Source organism: Bos mutus, chromosome 25 (genome assembly GCF_027580195.1).
Source record: "Bos mutus isolate GX-2022 chromosome 25, NWIPB_WYAK_1.1, whole genome shotgun sequence".
Classification (NCBI taxonomy): domain Eukaryota; kingdom Metazoa; phylum Chordata; class Mammalia; order Artiodactyla; family Bovidae; genus Bos; species Bos mutus.
Window position 1 is genome coordinate 15894357 of NC_091641.1, and position 26006 is coordinate 15920362.

Genomic DNA, 26006 nt, shown 5'->3' on the forward strand with positions numbered 1-26006 from the left:
TCCATAGCCTTGATGAGCCTGACCCCTGGCAAGGGGCTGGAGAGATGCCTCTAGATGACCCTAGACCAGTGGTCCCTGAGCTTTTTGGCTCCAGGGACTGGTTTCATGGAAGACAATTTTTCCATAGATCAGGGGGGTGGGGGTGGGCTGGGGGATGGTTCAGGCATGACTCAAGTGCGTTTCATTTAGTGTGCACTTTATTTCTATTATTACTACATCAGCTCCATCCCAGATCATCAGGCAGCAGATCCCGGGGCCTGGGAACCCCCGCCCTCCGCAGATAGGAACAGGCCTTTGGGGGGCAGGGGAGCCACCCTGTGCTGACATGGGTGGGGAGCCTGCTCTGCTTTCCAGCCGGTAGGTCTGAGCTGCTCAGGGCTCTAGCCTGGACGGCGCCTCAGTCATTCTCATGTTTACGCCCCAGTGTGCCTTTGCTAGTCAACCACAACATCAGCTGTCCTGACCCTGCTGCTTGGGGAAATGAAGCAACCAGCGCTTACATGACAGCTGTCAAGCTGTAGGCCCAAGGGATCAAAATAAGGGGTTCTTTGTAGGGAGGAAGCTTAGGCCCAAAATAGTGGGCCCGACCTTAGTTTACAAGTGAGGAAACTGAGGGGCAGAGCAGGAGAGGGCAGATCCTGAGTTATGACACAGTCTTCCGTCCAGTTCAGAGCCTTTCCTGCACCGTGCGGCTGCCACTTGAGCCTTGTCGGTGGCTTCTGCCTGGGCCTGGCCTCTGTAAGAGGGACCTGTATTGGCAAGGAGTGGAGAGGGGCTTGGGGGAAGGGGGGTTGGAAGTCGGTTTTTGATGGCCAACTTAGCAGGTGACCCCCTGAGCTGGGACACAGGGTTATTGACGATGGGTGTCCTGGCCACAGCAGGGCTTCGTTCATCCATGCAGGGACCAGCAAGGAGGAAATGTCCCATGTGAACCTCTACTCCCCTTGGGCTTGCCATACAAATGTCCCTGTCTGCCCACTTGAGCCTCAGTCTCTATGTAAGCCATGTGACCCTGGGCAAGTCCCTTTTCTCCAGGCCTCCGTTGCTCATCTATAGAAAGGGTAGGGATTCTGCCACAGCTCTGTGAACACGGGGGGTGGATCCAATCAGGGGTGTGGCATAGAGAGAAGCAGAGCATCTGGAGCTGGAGCCTGAGCCTAACCTCCCCACCCCCACCCTACCAACACACACACACACACAATGCGATGTTGGGCTCTCCCAGTGAAGCAGACTTGCGAGTAGTTACCAGTTCTCCTGGTCCAGGGAAACTGAAAAAAAAAAAGTTCAGGAAAGGATCCCTGGAACTCAGAAAGGTTAGCCCCTACTCACCATGACTCCTAGCTCCGAGGAGCCAGAGAAACAAGAGAGAGAGGGGGGGGGGGTGTGTGTGTGTGTGACAGTAATTTAGGGGCCAAGAAACTGGCCTTGAAAACAGAGGAACAGGGTGGGTGGGATGGTTGAAACCCACAATTTCTCTCCCCCAAAGAGCCCTGGCCCCAATTAGGACACCTGCTATTCCTCTTGGGTCGTGGAGACCTTGTCTGTGTAAGGCCTAGGCAACCCTGTCACCCTTGTTGACACCAGGGCATCACCTGCCCCAATTGTGTGGCTCTGGTGACCTTACTTTCCTGCTGTAACCCTACCCCTATGCCCAGCCCACCTCTCCATCCCAGAAAAACCTCACCCCGGGGGCAGCTGTGGCCACATCAAGCCCAGGACCAAAGGGTCACTGGACCTTCTCCAGGGGCCAGAAAACACCAGCATTCCAGGCGCTGGGAAGGCCCTGCTGGGGGACCAGGTTCCTGAGGCTGTGGAGGACTTGTAGGGGGCGTGTGGAATCCTCTATTATGCTTTGACATTGGAGTGATATACTGGGAGGAAGGAGAGGTTTGCAAGTTTCCCAGGGTCCTGAAACCTTGGGCACTTTCTCATCTGTGTATTTTGAAAGAGGACTGAACAGAACGCCCAGAAATGGTCAAAGAATGGGGGGTTGGGTGAGTATTGGAAGTATCCGAGGAGTCCACGAAGGCCCACGCCGGAAGGGACTTTAAAGACAGACGTTTCACTTTATAAGTAGGGACACAGGCCTATGTGTGGAGAGGGACTTGTCCAAAGTAAAACAATGGAGAGTGGAGGGCAGGGAGAAGCCAGGCCCTAGACCCAGCCTCTGCACACCTCCCATACACACAACACACTGACACAGAAGCTGGCCCTGATTCATAATTTAATGCGTGTGCAGGTCCGGGTCCCTTATTTCTGCTGCTCACGGGCCCACTGCTCTGGGGTCAGGGTTTTCTGCTCAAAAGCGTGAATGTGCAGGAGCTCTTCTGCTAGGCAAGTGTTCACAAGCCTGGGAGAGAGATGAGGTTAGAAATGGGCAGGCTGGGGCCTGGGTCGCAGTCCCTGAAGCTAGGGTCTGCCGGGAGACTGGAGGGGTCCCCCAGGTTGTAGTCCCCGGGACCTGGGAACAAGAGAGGTAGAGGGCTTAAGTCTCAATATTTGATGCTGGGGCCACGAAGGCGGGATCCCTGGGGTGGTGGTCTGTGGTTGGGCCGCATGGATGAGAGTGAGAGTTAAGGTTTCAGGAAGCGGCCCGGTATGTGGTCCCAGAGCTGGGGCCGCGCTGAAGAAGGTGTTCCCGGAATCTCACCGGTGTCTCTGAAGCAGCGGCTTCCCCTCGAATTTGGCCGACACCACGAGGACTCGGAAGCTGGACGCGCAACGGTTGGGAGTCGTGTCCTCCACTTCCTATGGAGCAGAATGGCGTGGATGGTGCCAAGTCCGCCCCCCAGGAGCCCTGTTCCCCTCGTTGGACGAGCTCAGGCCGCTCAACTCACCACGTGCTCCGCTTCCAGGTCCCGCTGCAGCTTCTCCCGGAGGTACTCGGCACTGAGTTCCATTGTGGCAGCCCAGGGAGGGTGGCAGCCCACCGGGGATGGGACCCCAGTTCTGACCCCAGCCACACTGCTTCCGCCCTTACTGGCGCCACTTCCGCTGAGGCACCTACTTCCGCCCTTACTAAGACGTCCGTAAACTCAGCACTTCCGCCCTATCCCAAGCCGTTTTCCAACTGCCTTCGGTTGCCGCTCCTGTCAGAGTCAGTATGAGGCTCCAGCAGACTCTAATCGGTACCCGCCGCCTGAACAGCAACCCGGGTTCTGTGCGCTGGTTTGGACACCCTAGCTCCAACTAGGAGAGGGTGCACGGGTTTGCATTGCTGTGACTTCTAGGGTACCTCGGGATAGCTCCCAAGCGCTTTTTCTGAAACAAGCATCTTGTGGCCGTGGCAGGCCAGCCCTCCCCGGGTCACAGGCCACAACAATCGACCCCGAAATTGGCGATGGGCCCCGGATGCTTCTTCGGCGTCTACCTGCTCTACTGTCTGAACCCTCGGCACCGGGGCCGCGTCTACGTGGGGTTCACCGTCAACCCTGCGCGTCGAGTGCAGCAGCACAACGGGGGCCGCAAAAAAGGCGGGGCCTGGCGGACCAGTGGGCGCGGGCCGTGGTAAGAGAAGGCGGGTCACTGTCTGGAGGAGGACTTCAAGGAGAAGGCGGGGGCCGGCGAGGGAGAGGCCGGCTGAAAGGGGCGGAGCCAGGCCTGTGGCAGTGGGCGGGGCCCGCGAGGGGGCAGGGCCGGGGGCGGGAGTAACGGGGGCGGGCCTATCGCCGCGGAGGAGGAGCCCTGTTTGGGCCTGGGTCTCAGAAGACGGGATTGGGTGGGAAGAGGACTGATCTACGTTTGGTCAGTGACAGGGAGTTTGGTGAACAAGACTGGGTTAGAATAGAGAAAGCCTGGAAGGGAGAGGAACTGAAGAGGGCTGTTCAGCACCTGTGACTAGAGGTGGGGCCTGAGGTTAGCAGGTGCGAGGGGCTGGCTATATCTCCACGAAGGGAGCAGGGCCTCGTGAGCTAGGGGTGAAGCCGATGTGACTCCACTCTCCGGTAGGCCAGGGGATTCGGTTTGACACGGAGTGGGGCAGGGGGCTCACGGGTCGCGCGCCCTCCTTCTCTTCCCTAGGGAGATGGTGCTCATCGTACACGGCTTCCCTTCTGCAGTGGCCGCCCTTAGGGTAAAAAGGAGTTGGGGGCAGCGGGAGGATCAGGGCTAGGGCTCAGGGCCCTCCCCGGGCAGCCCCCTTCCCCGGGGCGACTCCCTTCCCCAGGCGACCCCTTTCCCCCCGCGGACCCCTTCCTCAGCTGATCCTGAAGCTCTGTACCCCCTCGCCTGCAGTTCGAGTGGGCCTGGCAACACCCACAGGCCTCGCGCCGCTTGACGCACGTGGGTCGGCGCGTGCGGGGAGAGGCCACCTTCGCATTCCACCTGCGCGTCCTGGCGCACATGCTGCGCGCGCCGCCCTGGGTGCGCCTTCCGCTCACCCTGCGCTGGCTGCGCGCTGACTTCCGCCAGGACCTCTGCCCGCCGCCGCCACCTCACATGCCACTGGCCTTCGGGCCGCCGCCACCCCGGGCCCCACCCCCGAGAAGCCAAGCAGGTCCTTCCGACGACATGGGATTCGAGCCGCAGCAAGACGTCGACGTCCGCTGCACCCTGTGCGCACGTGCGCTCCAGGTAAGATGGGTCAGAGCAGTTTAGGGTTCAGAGGACTTAGGATCAAGGGACAGGGCCGTCCACTGACACCTTTTGGCCACTCTACCCCCATCTCTATCCTTTTTTTTTTTTTTTTTTTTGCTTTTGTCTGCGCTCGGTCTACTTTTCTGTCAATGGGCTTTCTCTAGTTGCTCAGAGCGGGGGTTACTCTCTACTTGCCGCCCGGGCTTCTCATTGGCATGGCTTCTCTTGTGGAGCACAAGCTCGGGCTCCCCAGGCATGTGGGATTTTCCAGACGAACGATCGAACCTGTGTCCCCTGCCCTAGCAGGCGGGTTCTTAACTACTGGACCACCAGGGAAGTCCCGCTCCCATCTCTACAATGGGAATAGTGCTTGCGGCTATTCCTCAATGCCAAGGCCTCCTCAGGGCCTTTGTCCTTTCCCTTGGACTGGAAGATTCTTCCCTAGACCCTCCATCTTAAGAAAATGCCACCTCTCCTCTGGTCAGCTTTTCCTTGGCTCTCCATCTAAAATTGCCTCTCTTTCTTGTACATCTCCCTGGCTTCCTTTAAAGCCTGTTATTGTCTGACATATTGTATATTTTATTTACCTTATTATCAGTCTTTCCCACCCCCACCCCCATATTAAACTCCACAGGGGCATTTAGTTCCTTTTCACTACTGTAGAACAGTGTCTGGTGCAGAGCAAGTGGCCAATAAATATTTAATAAATTAACTGAGATGATGTGTCCGCTTCTCCTGAGCTCTCAGTAAGTGTAAGTTGAGTTCTTGCCATTCAAGGATTAAGTGACCTATCTGAGATCTCTCAACCTGTAAGGAGCTCTAGGTCTGGCTGCCCTAGCCATGCTGTTACATAATCACTGCTAGCACTCAGAGAAAACTGGCCAGCTTAGTCCCTGTGGACCAGTATTTTAGCCTCTCGGTGCCTCAGTTTCCTTATCTATGTGCTGTGTTTAGTTGCTCAGCGTGTCCGACTCTTTGCAACCCTATGGACTGTAGCCCGCCAGGCTCCTCCGTCCATGGGGATTCTCCAGGCGAGCCTACTGGAGTGGGCTGCCATGTCCTCCTCCAGGGGATCTTCCCAACCCAGAGATCAAACCCAGGTCTCCTGCATTGCAGGTGGATTCTTTTCCATAAATGCAAATACAGTAGCACATGCCTTATAAGGTTTTTTATGTAAAGCCCTTGGAACAGTGTGTGGTCCGTTGTTAGCTACATGATTACTCCCCGTTCTCTCTTACCTGCCTGCCACCTCTTGCAGGATGAAGAGAGCCCCCTATGTTGCCCGCACCCTGGCTGCTCCCTAAGAGCCCATGTGATCTGCCTGGCAGAGGAGTTCCTGCAGGAGGAACCAGGGCAGCTCCTGCCTCTAGAGGGCGCATGCCCTGGGTGAGTCCCACATCCCTGCTCCAGGCTGGTTTAACTCCAGGAAGGTGGGAAGGGGGTGCCCAGTTGCCCAAGTCCAGGCCTGGGGGTAGCCAAGGCCTTCTCTTGGCACCCAGGTCCTGGCCTGGAGGAGGCTTGTGATCCTGACTCTGTTTCCTATCAACCATACCCGCTGGTAGCTGTAAGAACTCACTGCTGTGGGGAGACCTGATCTGGCTGTGCCGGATGGGCACTGAGGAGGACGAGGAGGACTCAGAATTAGAAGAGGTGAGAAGTGGCTTGGACCCCAGCCTCTCTATCCCACCCTGTCTCCTGGGCTGCCTTTCACCAACCCTCTTGTCTCCACAGGAGCACTGGACTGACATGCTCAAGACCTGATTCCCAGCATTCTCAACCTCCACCCACTCCTTTTCTTTGCCACCCTTTGTGGCTCTGGCCAGTTTTTACTTGAATACAATAAAAAGTCTGAGTTCAGGGTACCTGCTGGTGTTTTCCGGGGGTGGGGAGCATGGGTAGGAAGCAGAGACCCTGCTGGTAACTGGGGCCTGAAGAGGACAGGGGAGCGGGGAGGGGCTGCTGGCCACAGCATGGCCCAACCTCTGAAGTCACACTGTCCTTTGAGGGGTTAGGAGACTCACACCCTGGTTGCAGAGCCCACTCAGCTCCAGTGCCCAGCTTGACTCTGGTGGTGCTGGTGGTTTAGTCGCTAAGTTGTGTCTGACTCTTGCAACCCCATGGACAGTAGACCGCCAGGCTCCTCTGTCCATCAGTTTTCCCAGGCAAGAATACTGGAGTGGGTTGCCATTTCCTTCTCCAGGGGATCTTTCCGACCCAGGGATTGAACCTGGTTCTCCTGCATTGCAGGTGGGTTCTTTACTGTCTGAGCCAACAGGGAAGACTCTGGACTTTAATCCAAAGAGTAAGAACAAAGGCCGAGGAGGAGAGGAGGGTGCTCTCCCCCAACAAGGTCCTGTGACTCTCGAAGCCCCAACTTCTTGTCTCTGTCTGCGGAGCCTCGTTCAAACCCAGAGAAAGAAAAGCACCTTCTGGGGGCTGTTGTTTTACCAACCATAAATGAGGCTCCACGCTGTCCTTGGAGCTCCCTCCATGGGAGTCGTGGAGCCAGGGACATGTGGAGCAGGGGCACGTGGAGAAGTCAAATAACTCCCAGGGTTGACGCAAGCATTCTGGCTCTTTCCTATCCAAAGCTGCCTCAAAAAGAGCCTGCCTTGCATGGCTCCACCCCAAACCCCATCACCCTGCCCACATACATCCCTCTGGACTCTGGACTTACCCTGTGGTCAGAGCCAGAAGTTCCCGGAATGTTCAGGCTGCTGGGGGCCTGCGGGCTGCCTTCCACCTGAACCCTTGGCATCTTCAAACCTGGCCTGGAGCCGGCAGAACCGTGAGTGCCCCGTTTCACCTCCTCTCCCCTGCCCTTTCTAGACAAGGCACATTAGAAAAAGCTGTCTCTTGGCCCTCTCAACAGAGGAGGAGTCTAGAGGGCAGGTCAGGATTCCAGCTCAAAACACCAAAAAAAACCCCGAAAAACTATTGCACCATTGTGTCTAGTTTCAGCCTTCTGTTTTCTACACAGTAACGCACATCTTGGGTTTTCGGGCCGGGCTAAGCTGGGTTCCAGCTGAGGAGGGTCCTCCCACCCCAGACGTAACCCTCTCCTTCCTGGAGGACAGCCAAGTCCCAGTGCTGGCGCCAGGCCCCTCCCACTTGGGAACTACAAAGCTTGCAGCTCAGAGAGCGGTCCTGCACTCACCACACCGTGCCTGTTCTAAGCCCCACGCAGACACAGGCAGGGTCACAAGGCCAAGATCCAGAGAGATCAGGTGAGAGCGAGGCTGGGGGGCAGCAGGGCTGGATCCCGCTCACCTCTCGCTGCTGCTGGCTCTGGCTCCGGTCCTGTCACTTGATCTCTCCACTCCCACTTCTCACCATCTGCCCTTTCCCCTGCTGCTGCTGCTAAGTCGCTTCGGTCGTGTCTGACTCTGTGCGACCCCATAGACGGCAGCCCACCAGGCTCCCCCGTCCCTGGGATTCTCCAGGCAAGAACACTGAAGTGAGTACCCTTTCCCCTAGGAGTGCTCAACTCAGTGTCCAGCCTGGCTTGAATCTCTCTCCTCCTCGTACTTCCTATTCTCCGCTGAGTCATCAGTTTTGCTCACTCATCTGCAAAACTCTGACACAGTTGCTCAATTGGCTGTGTTTTTCTCCAACTGGGAGGGGCTGGTTGGGCAAGCTGGATCTCAGGCCCAACTGGCCTTTGGGAGTTTTCCATATGTGAGGGCCCAGGGGAGCTCAAGGGGGAAACGAGAGGGAGGAGCCCATCAGGATTAGGCCTATCGCAGAAGGGAGAAGACAAAGCAGCTGGCCAGAAGTTCAGACAGGCAGGCCCTAGAGGTTTTCTCAAGTGCACATTGAAATCCCCTGGAGAGCTTCCAAAAAACTGCTATCAGGGTCCCATCTCCAGAGAGTGATTTAATTGATTTAAAAGCTCTGCAGGCAAATGAAAATGCACCCTGAGTTGTGATCCACTGCAGGAACACAGGATCTGGCTTTGAATCCCTGCCCCACCACACTGTGAGCTAGCTCTGTGAGTGCAGGCAAGTGGCTCAGGCTCCCTCAGCCTTGGGTTCTTTACTTCAAAGCAAGAATTCAACAGCTGGCACCATTGACATATTGTTCAAGGAAGGAGGCCACACCCCGGCGCCCCTGAGAAGACAGCATGGAACTGATCCAGGATACCTCCCGCCCTCCAGCAAAGTATGTGAAGGGCATCCCTCTCATCAAGTACTTTGCAGAGGCCCTGGGGCCACTGGAGAGCTTTGAAGCCTGGCCTGATGACTTGCTCATCAGCACCTACCCCAAGTCGGGTAAGTGATGGGGATACCCAGGCCTCCATTGGGCTGCAGTCCCCACCTTGGGCTGGGAGGGGCATGGCCTCAGCCCTGCTCATCCCCCATCCGTTCCCACCTGCCAGGCACCACCTGGGTGAGCGAGATCCTGGACCTGATCTACCAGGAGGGTGACCTGGAGAAGTGTCAGAGAGCCCCTGTCTTCTTGCGGGTGCCCTTCCTTGAGTTCAAGGCCCCTGGGGTTCCCACAGGTGTGTGGCAGGGTGCTGGGGGCAAGCACAGTGGAGGGAGGTTTGATTGGGGCTCCAGCTCACGGATCTTGCCCTACCTACGGCTTAGGTGTTGAGCTTCTGAAAGATACACCAGCCCCACGGCTCCTCAAGACACACTTGCCTCTGGCCCTGCTTCCGAAGACCCTGCTGGATCAGAAAGTCAAGGTGAATGGCAGAGGGAGCCAGAGGAGGCTTCTAGGGCCATCCCAGCTTTGGCCCTGCCTTCTGGGAAGGTCTCACTTCCTCCAGCCTGGTCTCATCTTAAGAAGGATGGGGTGAGGGGCATCTGCCTGATGCTCTAGTGGGGTCAGGTATCTGGTGAAAATGAGACTCCTCTGTGCAGTCTGGGTGCTCACAGGCCTGTGGAGGAGGGGCTGGTGGGAACCCGGCATGCCTTGTTCCAAATCCAGACAGAGTGGCGTTAAGGGGATTAGATTAGTATAAAATAACAGTTTCAGGAACCCAGAGTTCAGCCCAGAGTTTAGCATCAGAGCAGGGTTCAGGTCCCAGCTGGATCTTGCCTGCACCCCAGGGCTGCAGGCGAGTCAGCCTCTACCTGCTTCTCCTTTGGCCAAACTGAGAGAACCTCCCTGGCAAGGAGGCCATAAAGGGGGGACACCTAGTGCCTGGTGTGCCATGTGGTGACGACGCTGGGGTTGGGTGATCACTTGCCCCTCCAGGTGATCTACATCGCCCGAAACGCCAAGGATGTGGCCGTCTCCTATTACCACTTCTATCGCATGGCCAAGGTGCACCCTGACCCTGGCACCTGGGACAGCTTCCTGGAGAAGTTCATGGCCGGGGAAGGTGAGGCTGACTCTGGAGGGCGGCGGGGCCGGGGGGGGGGGTGTGGGGGTGTGTGGAGTCAAGGGGCACCAGCTAAAATTTATGCCAACCTCTGTGTCCCGGCCATCTGCCCTGTCTCCAGTGTGCTACGGGTCCTGGTACCAGCACGTGCGGGAGTGGTGGGAGCTGAGTCACACCCACCCTGTTCTCTACCTCTTCTACGAGGACATAAAGGAGGTGAGACCACCAGCTCCCATTTCCCTCCGTGTCACACTTAGGAAGGCAGGAACCTCACAGGGCCTGCTGAGGCCCACTCAGCACCCTCCCCTATGGCAGCCCACAGACCAGCCCTCCTGGATCCCCTGCCCAGGACTGAAGAGTAGGAGTGCCCCCTCCGCGGCAGCGCCCTGTGCAGCCCTTTATGTCCTAACGCCTGAGTCAGCAACACGTGCAGACATTCATCTGCTCTGTACTGCCAGTGCTTCTCCTGGGACCACCATTATGAAAGGGGACTGTCCCTCCTCTCAGCCAAAAGGAACCAGACCTCTGTGATCAAGGATCACAGGGTAGAAGACAGTCACACCTGCCCCTGGAAAAGAGGACCACAGTCAAGGAACAGGGCCTGAGGTCTCTAGGCAGAAATGGCCAGATCCCCTCAGGGTTAGAAAGGCGCCTCCCTTTTCTGCTCAGCAAGTAATCCAAACCTCCCTGAAGAGCCTCTCCACTGCTCCAGGACCCCAAAAGGGAGATTCAGAAGATCCTGGAGTTTATAGGGCGCTCCCTGCCTGAGGAGACTGTGGATCACATTGTCCAGCGCACATCTTTCAAAGAGATGAAGAAGAACCCCATGACCAACTACAGCACCATACCCACTGCAGTCATGGACCACAGCATCTCTGCCTTCATGAGGAAAGGTGAGAGCCGCCCCAGGGGGCGGGTGTGGGCATTTGGGAAGTGGGGGAGCCTCAAATGGAGCTGCCCTTCGGCCATTCGGGGCCACCTCTGCAGCCGGGACCTCCTTCCTGCCATCTCTACCCAGGCATCACTGGTGATTGGAAATCCACCTTCACTGTGGCCCAGAATGAGCTCTTTGAAGCCCACTATGCTGAGAAGATGGCGGGCTGCAAGCTCCGCTTCCGCTGGGAGCTGTGAGTGGTCCTCTGGAGGCATGTGAAACAAGCCCAGCCATGGCTTCAGAAATAAAATCTGATGTGTGTTAAACAGAGAGCCTCTGTTGGGAGCAAAGAACAAACCTGAGCTAGAAGGGTAGATGCCCACTGGGACCCAATGAGGCCATCTCCCCTGGTGGCCTCTAGCTCGCCCTAGTGGGGAGGGAGAGAAGGGTCTGGAAAAGCAAAACCCAGGAGACATGGACAAGGAGGAAGAATATTTATTTGATCACAAAATCTTGTGCGTCCCCCTTTGAGGGTGTCAGCTGATTGCGAGTCTACTAGGCCACTTCACTTTTTCTTGGGCTCCTTACAAGCCACCACGTACCGCTGGGCTACATTGAGGGGAGGGGAGTAACCGTCTGCATAGGAGGTGTCTTCAAACAGGACGGAATAGTCATCCTGGGGCTGCAGCAGAGGCAGACAGGAGGGACTGGTCAGAGAGCTCCAGGCGAGCCCCCCGCCCCACAGCACCACCACTAAGCTAGTGACAGGAACCTCTGGCTCGTGGCCCCCAGACACGCCTGTCCTCATAGTCACTCAGGAAGTGGAGATGTGTGAACACAGTCCCTGTTACTACAGAACTCTTTCCTCAGCAACAAAAGGCCAAGGGTAAGGGATGAAGAGCAAGGAGACCACCACCTACATGGGTGGGCCGTAACTGGAGGGTGTGGCACCAGGGAGCCTGGGTTAAAGGGATCAAGGACAACCTAGAGGGCAACAGCAAGGATCCCGGAGGAAGAGGCAAGAATAGCCTTTAAACTGTCATCAGGTGACCAGGGCATCAGCAATGTGGTTAAGAGCATGAGGGAAAGCGGTTCAGCCAAAGAAAAGGCAGTGGGGCTGGAGTTAAGGGCTCCAAGACAGGCCCTGGGCATGGAGCTTCTCATCTCAATGCAAAAGCAAGGTTAGACTAGTGTACGCATCATGTCCATTCAGCTCAGGGCTCGCTAAGGCTCTGAAACTCAGGAAGAGGAGGGTGGGCCAGTGTTGCCCCAGAGGGCAGGGCTGGAGGGAAGACTAAGAAGAAGACAGAGAGCAACTTACAGGGCCCTCTGAGCTCAGAGAGGCTGTGAGATGAGGACAAGAGGGGAAGGAGGTAGGAAGGTGACTCCAGGAGCCATGTGGCCACCTGGCCCTGATGTTAGGGACGGCCTCTCCTGTGGGGGCTGCCTTACCCGTTGTGGGGGCTGCCTTACCCGTTGTGGGGGCGTGTGGATCAGGGCGCGGTAGAAGCAGGTGGTCTGGGGATACAGGGCCAGCACAAGCTGCTCCTTCTGGAATAAAGCTTCGGGGTCCGTCTCCGGGTTGGCCTTCCACTGGGGTAGTGGGATGATCCGCCGGCGGCTCAGGGTGTGTCTCCTGGGGGTGGGGCTGAGGTCAGGTGGGGGCCCCATCCCCGCAGGTTGGCTGCCCCCCCGGCTTCCACGGCCCCCCACCCCCCACCAGCACACTCACTCTTTGCCTTCCTCGTCAATGTCGTCTACCTCATACCTGTGGGTGGACGAAAGGAAAGGGCTGGATGCAGAAAGGGTCAGGGTCACAGTCCAAGTCAGGGAGTCGTGAGGAAGGGAGAGGAGGGCAGGGAGGGGGAAGCAGTCCCCTGGTCCCCACAGGCACCCAGGGGTGTAGCTTTTCTCCCAGCCTGCAGATGGGTAAGAGTGTAGCCCATGCGGCTGTGGTGACGGGAGAACAGCCCATGGGGCTGGGGGACCACTCACTTGTTGGTGGCGTGGCTGTAACTGACCACCTCGGCCAGGATCCACTGCTCATCCCCATCCACGGCCTTCACCCGGGCAGCCACCTTGTCTCCAGGTTTGGCCACGTAGTCCCCAGAAGCTGGAATGGCCCCGCATAGGGGCGGGGGCCTGAGAACAGAATTAAAATGTTCAGTCCCAGCCCCCGCCTTGCCAGCCCCTACCCTACCCAGGGCCTACCCTCACTTGTCACCAGGCTTCCCGATCCACAGGGGCAGGGTCATGGCTGACTGCTGCAGCAGGGTCATGAGCACCCCCCTGCGCATGGTCTTCCGAGGCGGCTCCGAGTCATTGTACAGGCCTGCGATCTTGGCCGCTGTTGGAAAGAGAGACGTGAGCCCTCAGGATATCAGAGATAGGGCGCCCACCCCAGCCCTCCCACATTGGGCCTTCAGAGCTCAGCCTGCAGCACCCTGGCCTGAGTGAGCACCAAGGGCCCATGTGCCATCCTGCCCCTTCCTCAAGATGCCCACAGTGAGAACATTCAGACTGACAGATGGAGAGCCGCCAGGAGGGTGGATACCCTAAGGGGAAGGAACAGGAAAGGGCAGAAGCTGGGGTTGGGGGGCAGTGGTCACGTTCTAGTTCTTGATCTGGGTGAACATTTTGTTCAGTTAGTGAAAAGTTTCAGCAAGCTGTGTGTTCACATCTGTGTTCTTTCCTATTAACATATGTTGTAGTTCAACAACCAAAAATTTTTAAAAACGAATGTAGACAGACCCCTGATCTCCTTGGGCATGGTTCAACACACCCAGCCACGTTATACAAACCCAGCTGGTGGTGTGACAGCATTTTTGATGGATGAGCAGGTGTGTTTGTGGGTTCACTGGGGCAAGAGAGTCGGGAAGGCCCCAGGAGCCTGAGGGATCTGGAAGCCAGCGCCGCGTGTAGGTAAACTCCATGTGGAAGGCTGGTTTCAAGACCCCCAGGGTGCAGCTCTCAAAACACGGCCAGGTTCTCTTCAGAGCAAGAAATGGGAGGGGGGAGAATTCCCTGGCAGTCCAATGGTTAGAACTCTGCGCTTTTATGGCTGAGGGTGTGGATTTAAAAAAGAAAGAAATGTGAGGTGGCAGTAGTAAAGGGGGTGGGGGTAAGTGCCCCAGACAGTAGACAGAGCAGGGCAATCAGCGTGGTCCGCAGGGAGCACTGGGGACCATCCCCATTCCCTTCCTAGCCCCAGGCTGCTGCTGCTCCGTCAGAAACCCCCAGACAATCCCACTGGACTGAAGTCACAGGCGCCCCCACAGGGAGCCCGACTGTCGCTCTCAGGAACCATCACTCCACCGGGCGGTCTCTAACTCACCAATCCGCCTCTCTTCCAACAGAGACTTGATTTCTGCAATCTTATCCAGGGCTTTCCGAAGGATGCTGAGGTTGGGGGAGAAGGGAGAGAAGAGGTCTGCGTGAAGCACAAAGCATAGACTTCCTTTTCTCGTTACGGCAGGCTAGCCAGCTCAGACCAAGCCTGCTGCCGGAAACCATGGACCCTAAATGTGTACTCTTTATTCTTAAAAGCACAAAAGAGCGGATGAGATGGGAGGAAGTAGTGGGACAAACAACCTAAGAGGGTTGGTAAGCGAAGCGGAGGGCTCCCTTTGCCTGAGGGCACCAGACAAATGCTGCGGAAGGGCTGTGGGGTGCTGGCGGCCTCTAACAATTGAGATTTCAGAGGACAGAAGTTAGAATTCGCGGTCTGCCCTAGTTGCACACATAAGAGGAGACACTCTGGAGGACTATGGGGAGTTGTCTCAGCCCACAGCAGGGCTGGGGGTGGCGGGAACTTGTCCCCACCCCCTGGAAACCCCTGGAGTTCAATTATGGGGGCTCCAGAGTGGCCAGGACCCAAGAAACCTAGCAGAAGTGCACACAAATCCTTGCTGGAAAAAGGCTTCTTCATCCCAGAGTGTGGGGGACCTCCCCCAAAGGGTAGTTCAACAGCAGTAAGCAGCACTGAATCCACTTCAGGTCATTTATTCTCCGGCCCACTCCTCTAGCAAACCTTTAGTAAAAACCCACGTGTTAAGGAAGGCCTTGGTTCAGCATGAGACCCGTGAGAACACAGCATAGTAGGGTCACAGAAGGTATCCCAGAGGGTGTGACTCTTGTGGATTTGTCAGGCAGAGGCCAGAAGGCTGGGCAAGGGGCAGCCTTGGCAGAGGGAACTGGGCAAACAGAGTAGCGAGGGATGAACATCTTGCCGCAGGCTCAGAGCATTGAAGCTCAGCGTGGCTGGCATCCGACACAGGGACCACTCGGCCAGACCTACCATGGGCTTGTGAGTGAGCACTGGGACACAGGGCAACCAGGCAGAGGAGTAAAATCCAGGAGGCCAAAGGGAACTTTGAAAGTCTGATCACTGCTTCTGGGCCTATTGGGAGGACATCCTTTTATGTAGTTATGTCCTAAATTATATTCTATGAGGTACTGATGGCATGGTTCTCAGCCTTAGCTGGACAGCAGAATGCTCAGGGAGCTTTTTACAAAGAATCCTAGTTGTTTTAAGAATCCTCAGCAGATGCCAAAACTAGTCCGGGGGTGGGGGGGGTTGATGTGAAATGGGCTATGTACATAGTCTCAAAGTATCTAAGATACCTGTCAATTACACAATGGAAAATAGCCCTAACTTGAGAAATACGGAAGAGCCCACCTTTACCAGTGAGAGTTTTGCCTTCTAATATGAAGACGGAGGACATCACTTCCAGAAGCGTAAAACCTGAATCTAATTGTGAGGAAACAGCAGCAAACCCAACTGAGGGAGATTCTACATTGGCTTATCATTTTCAGAATGTAAAAGTCATGAGAAGCAGAGATAGCCTGGGAACCGTTCCACATTGAGAGAGACTAAAGAGGCAGGAAAACTAACCTACACTAGGAAAATATTCTGTTCTTTTGCCATCAAGGTCATCTAAATAAGACCTGTAGCTCAGTTAATAGTTTTATATCAGCATATTATCGTAATTTTGAGAAATGTGCTATGGTTGTTTAATAAGAATGTCCTTTTGTAAAGCACATGATGATTATAATGTGTTTAGAGGTCAAGAGGCATCAGGCATGGTGTCTGCAACATAAAAGGTTCAGAAAAAAAAATTTTTGACTATACAGAGAACAATAAAAGCAAATGTGATAAAAATATATTTACCTAAGTCTGATCATATAAAAAGTTAATACCAATACATGAGTTCCACCCTAGTTAAATCAGAACCTCTGGGCGTAGCCAGCCTTGAGAATAGTGTGTGAATATACTCCACTGGCATACTTCCTTAATACTGAGTTAAAGAAACTGTTGCAGAACTTGGCATAGCCTTTACCACTGTAACTTGCATTGTGAATCTCCAAGGAAAGGAATGTAACATTGCTGCAGTCCATGGGGTCTGCAAAGAGTCTGATACAACTTAGCTACTGAACCACAACAAAGTTACTGAAGTTCCACTGGGGAGGTCTGAGGAAACAATGTTTTAAGATCATTTACTATTTCAAGAGCAGTTTTCTGGAACTGAAATTTCTGCCTCTCCCAACCAGAGAGGTCAATCAGAATGAGCACCCAGCAAAGCATGGGTCTGTACCTTCTAGCAGGCAGCCTGCCAGCCTGTCAGCACCCTTCAGGGAAGGGCCACCCCAAGAGGCTTGCTTCCCCTGGGATAGTGGAGGAAAGACCTCTTGCTGGCTGATCCTTTGAAGTGTCCTCAGCCAAGAACCCTGAGCCCTAACTTCCCTCCCCAACCATTAATAAGGGCCTAACCAGTGTGGGCTCTTTAAAGTAATCCAGTACTGCTGCATACCAGTTCACAGTAATTATCTGATTAGATTGAACTTTTAAAAAGAAAATTAGTTAAAATTCCTTGTGGGCTTTCTTCTCTCTTGCTGAGGTAGTTGGAATTATGCTTGCAGAGGCAGACAGAAAGCAGCTAATAAGCCAAGGGGTGCTGCACAGATGGAACTGCCCGGGAGCTGCCCACCCTCTGGCCATCTACAGAAGAAGGAATCTAGCAACAGCGCTGGCTGCGCAGTCTCCCTCAGCCCCAGGCCCAGCGGGAGGATAAACACAATAGACTCTAGACTCTCAAGCACATGGCTTCTCTGCCCTCCTGTAACTGGTCTGTGTCTGTGCGTGACCCTATCAGGCCTGAGAAGGGACAATACCTTCCCTCCAGCTTCCCAGCGGACACATTCTGTGATGGATCGAGACTGTCAGGAAGCATTTAACAGGAGGCTTCCTGTGTGCCGTCATGAATCCTCTGGATCTGTCACGAATCCTCCTTTGGATCTGTCATGAATCCTCTGTTCCTTATTAAGGAATTAAGAGTGGCAAACCGCTCCCAGGGCTGAGGAATGCATGCATTTCCTTTGTTAGTTTTTCCATACGGTGAGAAGTAACTATTTACGACCCTCTTCCTTTTTATGAACCCTATGGTAAAAGTGATTATTTACAACCCTCTCTCTTTGATATGGATTGCCTTATGTTTCCTTGATAATTTGTAAGTCTGGACTTTTGATCTTTATCTTTGCTGAACAAAGCTACCTTATAAGACAGTATATATACCCACACTATGTTGAATAAAACACCCTTGTTCCATCAGAGCTTGGGTCCCCGTGTCTGTCTTTCTGTTTCTCTCTTTCTCTCTCTCAGGCTAATTCTTTGGAGCGCAGAAGCCCACTGAGCTCACTTTCTTGCCTGGGCTTGCAAGACCCTTGCGAGAGGGTGCTCTGTGCCTACGTGAAGCAGTGCAAGCCCTGTGTCAAGGGCTTTATTGGTTTTCTGTGTAAACCAAGGAATATCAGCCTCTCTCTCTCTCTCTCTTTTACTTTCTTATCATCAACTCCAGACCACCAGGTTCCAGTCCATTCAGGATCAGATCAGATCAGATCAGTCGCTCAGTTGTGTCCAGTCCATTAACGGACCTCAACAAGTGGCACCCAGAACAGGGACCTGGTAGATTTGGACGGAGTGACTCAAGGACCTATTGAGGTGGGTAAGTACTAAGACATGGGCCAAATGGCTGGAAAGCCCCATCACTTTTCTACTTTACTTCACCACTTAAAGTTCAGGGACTTTCAGTTTCACGCCAGCGAATAGAGGCTTGCCTTCAGACAGTGGTTGCATGTAACCCTTGGTTCCCTGATGAAGGTAGTTTTGATTTAAAAATTTGGCACCAGGTCAAAGAAAATGTTCAATGAGCTGCCAGACAGGGAAAAAATATTCCGATAGATTTCTGGCCCCTATGGGCTCTCATCAAAGCTGTGATTCTGCCATTTCGAGGTAATTCTAGCCCTCCTGATATTCAGCAACAGGCAGAACACTTATTACATGAATATGAATTAGATGATGAAACCTTACAAAAGGCCCAATTAGAACATAAAATATTTCAGAGCTTTCCTACAAGCCCTGCCCTGGTTGCTCCAAGCACTCCTCCCCTGCCAATGGGCACAAATCCCAAAGTCTCTCCCTTGCTAGAACCTAATGATTCTGGCAACAACTCCCCTAAGACACCTTTTGACATTAAAACCAACAACACCTTTCTGAATAACAATAATAAGTTTTTTTACCACATACTCTTAATTGTAAGAATTTGCTACCTACTCACTCTCCTTCATGACAAAGGCTCTCTGAATTGCTGGCTTTGCAATCACAAGTCTCTGAAGCTGATGGTTTCTCCGCCTTTCCAGTTTTTAGAAATCCTGACACTCAAGGGCATATAATATCTCAATATGAGAGTATTAACTTTTATCACATGCAACAAATTTAAAAAGCTATAACTATGTACAGCCCACATTCACCTTTTCCTAAAGCACGTCTAAATTCTGTAGTATCCTCTATTGGAAATTTTATTCCCCATGATTGGTGAACTTTAATAAAAGCTCTCCTTAAACCAGGAGAATATCTTCAGTGGATAATGTGGTTTCATGATATAGCCAGAGATCATGCTAACAGAAACGCTTGAGCTGGCACTCACCAAATTAAATTACTTTTGAGATGCTAACAGGACATTTAGGACAGGACAATTTGACGCTACAGAAGCTCAAATACAGTGCCCTCCTTTGTTACATGAACAATTAAAAACAGTGGTCCTTGAAGCTTGGGATCAAATCACTCCTAAAGGGGAGCCTATAGGTAGCTACACTAAAATACTGCAAGGACCTAATGAAACGTATGCTGATTTTTTAGCTAGATTAGAAACTGCTATTTCCAGTACTGTAATTGGAGAAGAAGCCAAAAGGCAACTAGAGAAATTACTTGCTTATGAAAATGCAAATCAGGAATGTCAAAAGGCTATAGCTCCAATTAGTGAGACAGAGACTATTATTGATTATTTGAAGGCTTGTCACAATCTAGGATCAGAAACTCAAAAGATGCAAATGCTAGCTGAAACAATGGTTGCTGCCTTAAGAAAAGGAAATGAAGGATGCTTTACATGTGGAGATAAGAACCATTTAAAAAGGGACTGCCCTAAGAAAGCTACTAAAAAACCTCCAAAAATCTGCCCCCACAAACCTTCGGTCTTTTACTTGGCCGATCTAGTTTGACTTCTAAAGGAATTACTGTTCACCCTGGAGTCACTGATTCAGATTATAAAGGAGAAATTCAAATTATGACGTCATCTCAGATTTTACGGCAATTCAAAAAGGGGGATAAAATTTCTCAATTACTTCTTTTACCTTACATTTCTATTAACTCCTCTAATAGTGTACAGATGGGCGGATTTGGCAGTACAGATCAAAAACAGTCCTTTTGGACATCATTAGTATCTGAATTTGACTGACCGACTATAAATATCAAAATTAATGGTAAAAGATTTTCTGGTCTCAACACTGGATCTGATATTACTATTATTTCCAAACATTTATGGCCCAAATCCTGGCCTGTACAAAAATTTCTTGCCAAATTGCAGAGATTTCTCAAACCAAAGTACAAGAGGTTTATCAGAGTACTCAAATCTATCCATGTGAGGGACCAGAACGCCAACCTGCAACATTAAGACCTTCTGTGATAGATGCACCCCTTAATCTAATAGGAAGGGACTGACTTATGCAATGGCAAACTCAGATATACATTCCACATTTTTCCTAGGGGCCACTGCTCATTTAAGAAACAATACAATTATTAAAATAACTTGGAAGAATGACGAGCCTATTTGGACAGAGCAGTGGCCCCTCACGATAGAGAAATTACAGGTGGCTAAGGAACTTATAGATACACAACTAGAATTAAAGCATATTGAGGAATCTTGTTCTCCTTGGAACTCTCCTATATTTGTTATAAAAAAGAAATCTAACAAATGGCATCTCCTAACAGACCTTAGAAAAGTTAATGCATCTATGAAACCTATGGGTGCATTACAACCAGGAATCCCATCACCTACCACTATTCCTCAAAACTGGCACATAATTATTATTGATTTACAAGACTGCTTTTTTAATATACCTTTACACCCTTTAGACCGAGAGAGATTCATTCTCTCTCCTTTATCCTAATCATATCAGACCTCATAAACGGTACCAATGGGCTGTACTGCCACAAGGGATGATGAATTCTCCCACCGTGTGTCAGTACTACGTAGCCAAAGCCCTTGAGCCTGTGAGAAAACAATTTCCTAACTTTCTTGTTATTTACCATATGGATGATATATTGTTTTCAGCTCCATCTATCTTAGAAACTCAACACATGTTTGATATAGCTCAACTACGCTTAAAAAATTCTGGATTAATCACTGCCCCTGAAAAAATTCAAACCTCTACACCTTACCATTGCTTGGGGTTTGTTGTTAATGGACAACATATTATTCCCCAACTCACTCAGATCCGTACTGATAAATTATCAACCTTAAATGATTTTCAAAAGCTCTTGCTGCTGCTAAGTCGCTTCAGTCGTGTCTGAAGGGTCCATAGACGGCCTCCCACCAGGCTCCCCGTCCCTGGGATGGGATTCTCCAGGCAAGAACACTGGAGTGGGTTGCCATTTCCTTCTCCAATACATAAAAATAAAAAGTGAAAGTGAAGTTGCTCAGTCGTGTCCGACTCTTCGTGACCCCATGGACTGCAGCCCACCAGGCTCCTCCATCCATGGTATTTTCCAGGCAAGAGTACTGGAGTTAGGTGCTATTGCCTTCTCCGAGACCTTCTTTAGGCATTGCTAATTATCAACTCAATAACCTATTTAATACTTTAAAAGGCGCTCCTGATTTAAATAGCCCTCGTTCACTTTCTCAAGAGGCACGAGAGGAACTCTACTTAGTGCAAAATAAGTTACAAAAACAATTTCTTACTTGCATCAAACTAGATTTACCTCTAGAATTGTTTATACTCCCCTCTCTTCATTCTCCCACAGGACTTCTTGCCCAATAAGAACACCCAGTAGAATAGATCTATACCCGTTTTAGGGGAATAAAGTCACTTATACCCTACCTTGATTTAATTGCTCTAATCACTATCAATGGAAGAAATAGGACTAAAACTCTAATTGGCTCTGATCCTCATAAAATTGTAATACCTATCAATAAATCTCAATTTGAGAACGCATTACAAACTTCTACTGATTTCCAAATAGCTTTTCTGGAATATTTTGGAGAAATTTCATTTCATTATCCTTCTGGTAAGCTGTGGAATTTCTTCAAAAATACTGCATTTATTATTTCTCATATTATCAGCTCACAGCCTATACCACAAGCTGAGATTTTTTTATATAGATGGGACTAAAAACGCCAAAGCTTCATTCTGGTCTCTTAAGGAATATAAAGTCTTTTATACTAAATTTCATTCTGCTCAACAAAATCAATTATATGCTCTTATTCAAGTTACTTGCCTACATCCTTACCCCCTTAATATAGTCTCTGACTCTATATTCAGTTTTTGTATTAAAAAATATAGAAACCTCCACCATAAACTCCAATCAACCTATTATTCAACAACTCTTTTTCGAACTACTATCTTCCAATATAAATGGAACACAATTCTTCCATTTATATTACACATATTCAAGCACGTTCTTGCCTTCCCGGCCCCATGACTCATGGTAATGAAGAGGCTGATAAACTGGTTTCCTTTGCTACTCTGGAGGAACAGCATGTTCTGTTGCATAACAATGCTGGCTCCCTACACCAGCTATGGACAATCCCATACCGCCAGGCTAAAGAAATTATTAGTAATTACTCTACTTGTAGATTCCACATCTTCCACCCATTGCACAAGGTGTTAATCCTCACGGTTTGCAACCTAATGAACTATGGCAAATGGATGAACTCATTGCCCTGAACTTTCTCCATTTTCTTTCTCTATGTCTGTATCAACACTAATTCTTCTTTTATTTGGGCTACACCTCTTTGCGGTGAGGCTACACATGTTATAACTCACTTATTAGCTTCTTTTGCTGTAATGGGAACTCCTAGTTCTATAAAAACAGACAATGACCCTGCCTGTATTTCTAGACACTTTAAACAATTTTTACAATCTTTTTCTATTAAATATATTACAGGTATTCCATATAATCCACAGGCACAAGGCATAGTCAAATGAGCACATCACACACTAAAGTTGCAAATTAAAAAATTTTTAAAGGGGGAATACACAGGAACACTACTGTCCTCCTTATCAAAAGCAGACTTTACTAGATTCCAACATAAGATATTTTCAAAACCTATAACTATTGTTAATACAGCTTTATTTGTTTTAAATTTTTTAAACTTACCACAGGGAGATATCTTAACAAGAGCAGAAAAGCATTTTGAGGAACTGAAGGACACTTCACTTCCCCTGCCCATTTGGAACCACGACGGGTTAACGAAACAATGGAAATCTGGGAAACTAATACAGGGAAAGGGGTTTGCTTGTATTTCCCCAGATGGATCCAACGAACTCACATGGCTTCCTCTTCGGAAGATTTGACCCAAGGGGGCCCCTGGCCTTCAAAATAGAGACAAAACAACAAAAACCCCAGGAGGAAGAAATTCCAATATGGGCCATGGCGGCTCTAAAGATCTCCAGGAAGCACCACCCTCGGCGGCATCAACCTTATGATCTCCCCACTTGGGGACAAATAAAAATCGGCTGAAAATTTGATCTTTCAACAGGGAATGCTTCGGAGTCCTGGAGTCCTGAATACATTTTCCTCGCAATGCTCAGTCTGCTTGCCTGTGCCTCCCCTGTTCAAGCTTGAACTAATCATACTTCCTGGGCTTACATACCCAACCCCCCTCTACTACAGGTGGTCAAATGGACGGAGAGAGAACCAATCGTTTCAACTAATGACTCTATACATACGCCTTCTCCCTGGAGCATTAAAGGGTCCTCACACACTGAAGAAGAAGGAAAACTAATTAATATTTCTCTAGGTTATGAAGTCCTTCCTTTTTGCATGGGCCCAGCAGAATTATGCATAAACGTTAGCCGACAGACTTGTGCTTTCGGCCTGCCTCCCAAAAAGGATTTTCGGATGTTGCTTGGATTATTTACTGCCCTTTCTTTGTGAACCATGTTTATACTACTGAGGCTTTGGGGAAAGAGTTAGGGAAAGAACAAAGAACATTATGCGAAGGGTTTACTTATAAGAACTTTACATATACTCTTGTTCGTTGGGACAAATGTCAACCCAAATCAGGAAAATTAATGTTTGTGGCTAATCATACGATTGTGGATTGGGGACCCCATGGTATGTGGCTATCTAACTGCTCAGATGATGTTAATAGCACTGCGGGTGACTATGCTACTCAAGTGGCATGGAAGGTTAATGACACTATGATAGAGCATTACCATGACAAAGGACTTCTTGGGTGGCTTGACAGTGGATTAGCCCCACCTCGTCCTAGGATGTCCTGGATAAACAGAGTGGGCTGAACAATGGGACATTTGGAAACCTGCTGCGAGCACCAAAGAACCTGGGACTGGGACCCGGCATTTCACAGGGACCAGTCGTAGTCATAGTAACTATTTCTTTCACTATCATCAATCATATTTTATACAGGCCTGTGTCCCCACTTCCTTTTGTTATAGCCATAGGAAATTTACAATAAGACTTTACGTTCTGTAACTTGTATTAATTGCAAACTATATACCTGTCTTAACTCCTCTATTTCTTTAAGAAATTATTCCCTTTTGATTCTTCGATCTTGACATAATTTGTGGTTACCAATAAATCTCCAATGACCCTGGGAAGAAGGTCCCATGGCTGGACTTGCTTCCAGATTACTTACTAAACTGCTCCAACGATCTAAACGATTCGTTGGATGGCTGATTCTTGGCATTTTGGGGTTAGTAGCTATTTGCACCACTGCTGCTGTTGCCAGTGCTGCTTTACATACCTCGATTCAAACATATAATTTTATCCAAAATTGGACTGAAGATGCTCAGTCCTGAAGAGGCTGCTCAGGTAGGTGAGGATATTCAAGAGGAAATACAGGAACTAAAAACAGCCATCAAATGGGTCAGAGATCAATTAATAGATTTGCAAAAACAAGTGATACTAAAATGTGATTGGAATTCTACTCAGTTTTGTGTTACTCCTGTTCATTTCAATCATAGTGCCTACAACTGGAAACAAATCAAATTTCATTTACAAAACATACATGATAATGCCTCTCTGAACGTACAATTACTGCAAAAGGAAACCTTTGAAACCTTTTCTAAACGTCTGCCCTCTTCCACTAATTTGGAAACTAGCTGAACAACTAGCTGATCAATTATCTGGGCTAGACCCATGAGGATGGTTTCAAAGTTATCACCCACAGCATCGGGTCTGGAACTGTAACTTTGGTGATTGTCTTGGTAATTATATTTGTTGTTTATCATTGCCTTTCTATAAGGTTGGTGAATACTAAACAAACTCAATTGCTCAGGACCTTTTTTACAAATATAATAAAATAGGGGGAATTGTCAGGAAGCATTTAACAGGAGGCTTCCTGTGTGCTGTTTTGGATCTGTCATGAATCCTCTGTTCCTTATTAATTCCTGAACACTTTCACTTTTCATTTTCATTCATTGGAGAAGGAAATGGCAACCCACTCCAGTGTTCTTGCCTGGAGAATCCCAGGGACGGGGGAGCCTGGTGGGCTGCCGTCTATGGGGTCGCACAGAGTCGGACACAACTGAAGTGACTTAGCATAGCATAGCATTCAGGAATTAAGAGGAGTGGCAAACCGCTCAGGGGGCTGAGGAATGCATGCATTTCCTTTGTTAGTTTTTCCATACGGTGAGAAGTAACTATTTACGACCCTCTTCCTTTTTATGAACCGTATGGTAAAAGTGATTATTTACAACTCTCTCTCTTTGATATGGATGGCCTTATGTTTCCTTGATAATTGTAAGTCTGGACTTTTGATCTTTATCTTTGCTGAACAAAACCACCTTGTAAGACAGTATATATACCCACAGTGTTGAATAAAACACCCTTGTTCCATCAGAGCTTGGGTCCCCGTGTCTTTCTTTCTGTTTCTCTCTCTTTCTCTCTCTCAGGCTAATTCTTTGGAGTGCAGAAGCCCACTGAGCTCACTTTCTTGCCCGGGCTTGCAAGACCCTTGTGAGAGGGTGCCCTGTGCCTACGTGAAGCAGTGCAAGCCCCATGTCAAGGGTTTTATTGGTTTTCTCCCTAAACCAAGGAATATCAGCCTCTTTCTCTCTCTTACTTTCTTATCGTTGACTCCAGACCACCAGGTTCCGGTCCATTAAAGGACCTCAACAGAGACGAGAGTCCTCCCCCCGGTCAGCACCACAGGACAGTGTCCATGCTGCAGGTGCCCACACACAAGCAGCCTGCTGACCAGACCTTGGCGCCTGGCTCAGATAGACAGTCCAGGCGCTAAGGCATTCATTCTCTGCTCCAGGCACTTAACGTTTGAGGCTGTGACCGCCCAGGTCCTCACAAAGTTAAACTGACCTCTGCCTGCACTGGATTAACTACTCATCAAACTACCTTCCTTCAATGGAACTCTGAGCGAGGCTGTTAGTGTCTGTGGCCAAAGAGTCATGGAGTACACCATCCCTGACACTCTGCGCTCCTGAAGCTGCATCCGGAGAAACGCCTTCTGAATCAGTGTCAGAAAATATCTTGTTCCCACCAGTCTGGGTGTTTGGGGGAGAATGGATACATGTATATGTATAGCTGAGTCACTCTGCTATGCACTTGAAAGAATCTCAACATTGTCAATTGGCTACACTCCAATATAAAATAACAAGTTTTTAAAAATACATTTTGAAAAAAGAAAAAGAAAA

General features: G+C 50.4%; 4 protein-coding genes across 23 annotated transcripts in view; 2 read left to right on the forward strand and 2 right to left on the reverse strand.

The window, feature by feature from the left end:
* Positions 1–52: 52 nt before the first annotated feature.
* Positions 53–8101, reverse strand: BOLA2B (bolA family member 2B). 12 transcript variants are annotated; one of them, XM_070362760.1, is made up of 5 exons: positions 7846–8101; positions 7253–7346; positions 2651–2748; positions 1247–1268; positions 53–736 (listed from the first exon to the last, which is right to left on the reverse strand). In XM_070362760.1, the coding sequence occupies exons 2-5, from the start codon at positions 7331–7333 to the stop codon at positions 668–670; spliced, it is 270 nt and encodes an 89-aa protein (XP_070218861.1). In that variant the 5' UTR covers positions 7334–7346; positions 7846–8101; the 3' UTR covers positions 53–667. The 12 variants fall into 12 exon arrangements, with proteins under 12 accessions (XP_070218861.1, XP_070218857.1, XP_070218855.1 ...); XM_070362756.1 differs by having other exon boundaries at positions 53–775; XM_070362754.1 differs by having other exon boundaries at positions 1200–1268.
* On the forward strand, positions 3341–6432 carry SLX1A (SLX1 homolog A, structure-specific endonuclease subunit). Of its 2 annotated transcripts, none has more exons than XR_011462647.1 (6): positions 3341–3507; positions 4021–4072; positions 4234–4572; positions 5834–5961; positions 6075–6225; positions 6307–6432. XR_011462647.1 is itself a non-coding variant. In XM_070362751.1 (6 exons), exons 1-6 carry the CDS (start codon positions 3341–3343, stop codon positions 6334–6336), a joined length of 804 nt encoding a protein of 267 aa, XP_070218852.1. In that variant the 3' UTR covers positions 6337–6432. The 2 variants fall into 2 exon arrangements, 1 of the variants encoding a protein (XP_070218852.1); XM_070362751.1 differs by having other exon boundaries at positions 6138–6225.
* Positions 7225–11107, forward strand: LOC102273409 (sulfotransferase 1A1). 6 transcript variants are annotated; one of them, XM_070362745.1, is made up of 8 exons: positions 7225–7363; positions 8662–8846; positions 8954–9079; positions 9168–9265; positions 9781–9907; positions 10029–10123; positions 10620–10800; positions 10926–11107. In XM_070362745.1, the coding sequence occupies exons 2-8, from the start codon at positions 8699–8701 to the stop codon at positions 11036–11038; spliced, it is 888 nt and encodes a 295-aa protein (XP_070218846.1). In that variant the 5' UTR covers positions 7225–7363; positions 8662–8698; the 3' UTR covers positions 11039–11107. The 6 variants fall into 6 exon arrangements, with proteins under 6 accessions (XP_070218846.1, XP_070218847.1, XP_070218848.1 ...); XM_070362746.1 differs by having other exon boundaries at positions 7245–7363; positions 8666–8846; XM_070362747.1 differs by lacking the exon at positions 7225–7363 and adding an exon at positions 7663–7802 and having other exon boundaries at positions 10895–11107.
* A 153-nt stretch (positions 11108–11260) lies between these two features.
* SGF29 (SAGA complex associated factor 29) overlaps positions 11261–26006 on the reverse strand; it is a 30269-nt gene continuing 15523 nt past the window's right edge. For all 3 annotated transcript variants that reach the window (XM_070362749.1, XM_005894485.2, XM_070362750.1), the window contains exons 5-10: positions 14116–14180; positions 12999–13128; positions 12777–12923; positions 12514–12549; positions 12255–12417; positions 11261–11463 (exon numbers count right to left, since the gene is read on the reverse strand). In XM_070362749.1, coding sequence (XP_070218850.1) covers positions 11347–11463; positions 12255–12417; positions 12514–12549; positions 12777–12923; positions 12999–13128; positions 14116–14180 — 658 coding nt within the window. In that variant the 3' untranslated portion in view covers positions 11261–11346. The remainder of the gene's footprint in view (positions 11464–12254; positions 12418–12513; positions 12550–12776; positions 12924–12998; positions 13129–14115; positions 14181–26006) is intronic.